This window comes from Mus pahari, chromosome 4 (assembly GCF_900095145.1).
Source record: "Mus pahari chromosome 4, PAHARI_EIJ_v1.1, whole genome shotgun sequence".
Lineage (NCBI taxonomy): Eukaryota > Metazoa > Chordata > Mammalia > Rodentia > Muridae > Mus > Mus pahari.
In genome coordinates, this window is record NC_034593.1 from 83,177,443 (window position 1) to 83,182,424 (window position 4,982).

Consider the following 4,982-nt stretch of genomic DNA (forward strand, 5'->3'; position numbering starts at 1 on the left):
AGAGGCCCCTTGGTCTTGCAAACTTTATATGACCCAGCACAGGGGAATGCCAGGGCCAAGAAGTGGGAGTGGGTGGGTAGGGGAGCAGGGGCAGGGGGAGGGTATAGGGAACTTTCGGGATAGGATTTTGAAATGTAAATAAAGAAAATATCTAATAAAAAATTTAAAACAAAAAAATCATATTTTTTTTTTTAAAAAGAAGAAGAAACAGGAACTAGAGGAACACTGATCACCTTAAGTTCAAGGTCAGCCTGCACTACCTACAAGGTTTGAGCCTGACAGAGTTACAATTGGAAAACTTGTTTTGACAACGGGCCAGTAGGAAGGACCTAGTTAGATAACTTAATTAGATACACAATGGAATATTTGAACACAATAATAGCAGGATATAATTATATGCACTGTCCAAAGTAACGTTTATCATTTACTGCATTCAGACAGTACATCTATGAAATGTAAAGGAAAAATGAATGGATCTGCAAAGTATACTATTAAGTAAGGTAAGCCAAATTCAGAAAAAGCAACATATGGATCCTAACTTTTAATGTATAGATAGATAGATAAACAAGTGGACAGATTAATAGATAGTAATGTAAATGCGGGTAAAGCCTAAACACCTGAGAAGAAGATTCAAAAGTGATGGTTCAGTGGTTAAATGCACTTGCTGTTCTTGAAGATGACCCAGAATTGGAACCCAGCAACCACATAATAACAGCTCACAAACTGCTGTAACTCCTGTTCCAGAGAGCTTTTTTTAAAAGACAGCAAGTAATATAAGAAAAAAAAATTTTTTATCTAGTATAAGAAAGGAAAAGAAGGGTTTAGGAGATGACACAGCAGTTAAGAGTGCTTGCTGCTCATACAGAGGAATTGTGTTCAGCTTCTTTTCTTTTTTATTAGAAATTTTCTTTATTGACATTTCAAATGTTGTCCCCTTTCCTCATTTCCCCTCAGAAAATCCCCTACCCCTGCCCCCTGCTCACCAACCCACCCACTCCCACTCTCTGGTCCTGACTTTACCCTACACTAGGGCATCAAGCCTTCACAGGACCAAGGGTCTCTTCTTCCATTGATGACCAACAAGGCCATCCACATGTGCTGGAGCCATGGGTCCCTCCATGTGTACTCTTTGGTTGGTGGTTTAGTCCCTGGGAGCTCTGAGGATCCTGGTTGGTTCATATTGTTGTTCCTCCTATGGGGCTGCAAACCCTTTCAGCTCCTTGGGTCCTTTTCTTGCACCACATGGATGCTCTCAGCTGCCTGCAACTCCTGTTCCAGGGAATCCGATTCAGTCATCTGGCTTCTGTGGGCACTGTGCACATACAGTTTATATAAACTCACTCAGGCACACATACATACATGTAAATTTAAAAATTTTGAGAAAAAAGGAAAAATTAGAAGAATTGCTTATGCTAGTTACACAATTGTTAAACAATTGCTATAGGAAAGGATCTCATCCTCATGTTAACTTCAGAGTAAGCAGTGCTCTCTTCATATGCTGAAAGTACCACATGATGGTATAGGAAGAACACAAGATCCTGGGCAAGGCTATTCCTGGCTCTGACTGGGATGCAAGCTTAGTGGGGTTGTATAGAGAGGGATTTAAGGAACATTGGGTCTTTAAATATTCAGAAACAACAGAGCACTAAAGATAAATTAATACCTTTATAGTTATATTTCACTATTTCTCCTTCTTTCTCCTCCTTCTGCTTCTCTCTCTCTCTCTCTCTCTCTCTCTCTCTCTCTCTCTCTCTCTCTCTGCCATTCATTTATGTATTCATCAAATATATCGTTTCCTATGTACTAGGGCTGTGTGGTTCTTTTAAACAAAAACTACCCTTAGTATGTTTTGTATGTGTGTGCCTCTGTGTGTACAGGTGAACAATATTGCTTATGCATATCTTTGGAAGTCAGAAATTAACTTCAGATGTTTCTCAGGGTGCTGTCAACCTTAGTTGTTGTTATTGTTTGTCTCTTTCTTGGTGTTTGTTTGTCTGTTTTATTTTAGAAAGTGTTTATCACTTGCTGGCCTGAGACTCACTGAGTAGATTAAGTTGGCTAACCTCTCCTTTACTGGGATTACCAGTATGCAGCATCCGTGCCAACATGCCAAACCACTTATATGTGGATTCTGTGGATGGACTCATTTTCCATAAGAAGCATTTTGCCAGCGGAGCTCCCTCTCCAGGAACCATCACTACCCATGTATTTTTCGTGCATACATAAATTAGAGTCTTCAGACATAAAAGATCATGCAAAACAATCTATAACTGAGTGCTAGTCACAAAGGCAAGCTGGGCTCAGAGCTAAGATGCTTATCACAGAAGGTTCTCCTTATTCTTGGAGATACCTTTCTTACTGTCATGGCTGACCTGAACACTGTCTACCCACTTCAGGGGAGTCCTTGCTTACAGCAGAAAGCCTGTACCTTATGCTTGCAAGAGGAAAAGCCTAATAAATGAGAAACACGTAATGCACAAAGCCGACCAGTACCAAACCACGTTCAATGTAGTAGTACCACCCTACTGTGTTCCTGAGATTTGAGTTCAAAAGTTCTCCAGGATCCAGAAGAGAAACTCAAGGGTTACATAGCAATGACAACAAAAACCATGCCTTCTTGAAAGTCTGTGGCCAAATTCACACAGATTAATCAGAGGAAAAGAAGAAAGGAGTCCTCAAACCCAAAGTCTACAGCCTTACTCAAACTAAGCTGTTCATAACATTCTAGACTGTGTGTGAAGGCTGGAAGTTCATCAGCTTCATATACTTGTGCTGTCCATTTAGATCTTTCATCTAGTAGTTGTAAATCAAGAGCAGGAAAAGGCACACCAGGGTGTATATTGGGAAACATAAACGTAGAGCAAATAAATTAACAGGAGCCGCCGTGCCTTGCATTCAGAGCTTTATTCTTGCCACAGTTTGGGGGTTGCGCTAACTCTGGCAGGATGCCTTGATAAAGGAGCAAAGTTAAGAACTAGGGAAGCAGTTGTAGGATTTGGTTAAGACCAGAAAACGTAGCAGGAGGGACATTTTGGAAGCAGAGTTCCTTTGTGTTTAACAGCAGCAATCATCCTCATGATGACAGCATGCAGGACCGCTGGACCTCATGGGAATAATTCCCAAACAGCAACACCCAGAGCCACAGCAGGAGTCGCAGCCTCCGCAGCCTCCGCAGCTCCCGCAGCCCCCGCAGCTTCCAGAGCTGCAGCACCCAGAATCCTCACAGCAGCCAGAAGATCCTGTGTTCCATCCTTGGGGCCGCTGGATCCAGCGTCTCAGAGGACTCACCCCAAAGGTCCGGGGAGCCAAACAGCAGTAGCTGGTGGAACAGGGGGCAGAGCATGGGTCAGGAACACAGCCCTGAGGTCCTGAGCCACTTGAAGAAGCCTGAGTATAGTAGGTCTGGTAAGGAACCTGATACTGGACATAATACGTCTGAGCCTGGCAGGGAGCTGGACATTTGACAGAGGTTGTCTGACATGGAACTGGGCACTTCACATTAGTTGTCTGGCATGGGGCGGGACATTTCACGTAGGTCTTCTGGCATGGGGCTGGGCATTTCACACAGGTCGTCTGGCATGGGGCTGGGCACTTCACATAGGTAGTCTGGCATGGGGCTGGACATTTCACGTATGTCTGGCAGGGAGTTGGGCATTTCACGTAGGTTTTGGTCTGGCACGGAACTTGGTATCTCACGTAAGTTTGAGCAGGAACTGGAGCTGAGTATCTCACAATGGTTTGCGGCTGGCAGGGAGCAGGCCCTGGAGCACCAACAGCTTGGATCTGGCCTGAAACCTGGCCTTTCCCAAAGGCACCATCACTACCTTGTCCCACTCCCAGTCCGGAGCCCTTCACACAAGATGGAAGGAACTGTGACTGCTTCTGCTGCTCACACATCTTGCTGTGGTTTTTAAAAATCTGAAAAGAAAAGATTTATCAAAACTGTAAGATGAGAAAAGTTTCCACAAAATTCTGCAGTGCATCCACTTGGGAGGGTGATCTGAAAAAGGTCTCCTTTTTGAGAAGGTCGTTATCATTCAGAGGCTGTCTGTCTGGCAGTAAGGTAGGTGTAGAGTCAAGGATTCTAGGTTCACTTCTTACACCTTCAACTGGCTGTGTGACTTCAGACAAGTCCTCACTCAACCCTGCTACTGTTTCTACAGTAGGAAATAGAGGGCTTCAAACAGGAACTTACATTTCTACCAAACTCTCCAGGTCTCCTCTTTTAACTTCAGTATCTGCATTGGCGATCAGCCTTGCCTTGCTCTTCAATCAGTTGAGCCTCCACCAAACCATCCCTTAGGGGTGGCAGTACTTCTTATTCCTTCCAACTCAGGAAGTCCTCGGGGAGGGCACATGTATGTGCCTGAGCTAACCTGAGTCTTTAGCTGAACCTGACAGAGCAAAGCTCAGGCTCAAGCCTTAGTAAGTTTCTACCACTTGCCTGTCGTTGGAACACTTGAATACTGGTTCACTTTGTTAGTAAGTAGAACCAAGAAAAAAGTGAAACAAATGTTCCCAGAGGAACCTGGTTCTCTTGAAGGCCCTGCACAGGTAGTACTGCCCCCTCCCCTATCCAGCACGAGTTTCAGTTTTCCACTATCAAAGGCATTCTCCTTCTTCACAGATGTCCCCTGGCTCATTATTTATCCCATAACACTCCACACCAACTCCTCAAGTCTATTTCTTGCCAAACAACAAGACTTACCTTCTTTCCTGGCAGGAGCAACACTGGGAGAAGCCAAGACTCTGAAGAGCTGGCATTTGGCGAGACTTTTTATAGGGTGGCAATGAAGCAATTTGATGCCATTTAAATGAAGCACCTGGGATCACGAGGACAGGAGCTGATATTGCATTGGCGAGATTCCTCCCCAGTAGGCCCGACTGTTCACTCAGAGGCAGAGCATGTCTCTACTTGACACCGAATTTTTCTAATTATGAGATAAGTTTTCCTAAATATGTTTCTTCTTCATGAAACAAGC

At 44.1% G+C, this 4,982-nt stretch overlaps 1 protein-coding gene across 1 annotated transcript; it reads right to left on the reverse strand.

The window, feature by feature from the left end:
* Nucleotides 1–2,885: 2,885 nt before the first annotated feature.
* On the reverse strand, nt 2,886–4,732 carry C4H1orf68 (chromosome 4 C1orf68 homolog). Its single transcript, XM_021197198.1, has 2 exons — nt 4,709–4,732; nt 2,886–3,918 (listed from the first exon to the last, which is right to left on the reverse strand). The coding sequence occupies exon 2, from the start codon at nt 3,895–3,897 to the stop codon at nt 3,055–3,057; it is 843 nt and encodes a 280-aa protein (XP_021052857.1). The 5' UTR covers nt 3,898–3,918; nt 4,709–4,732; the 3' UTR covers nt 2,886–3,054.
* Nucleotides 4,733–4,982: the final 250 nt, after the last annotated feature.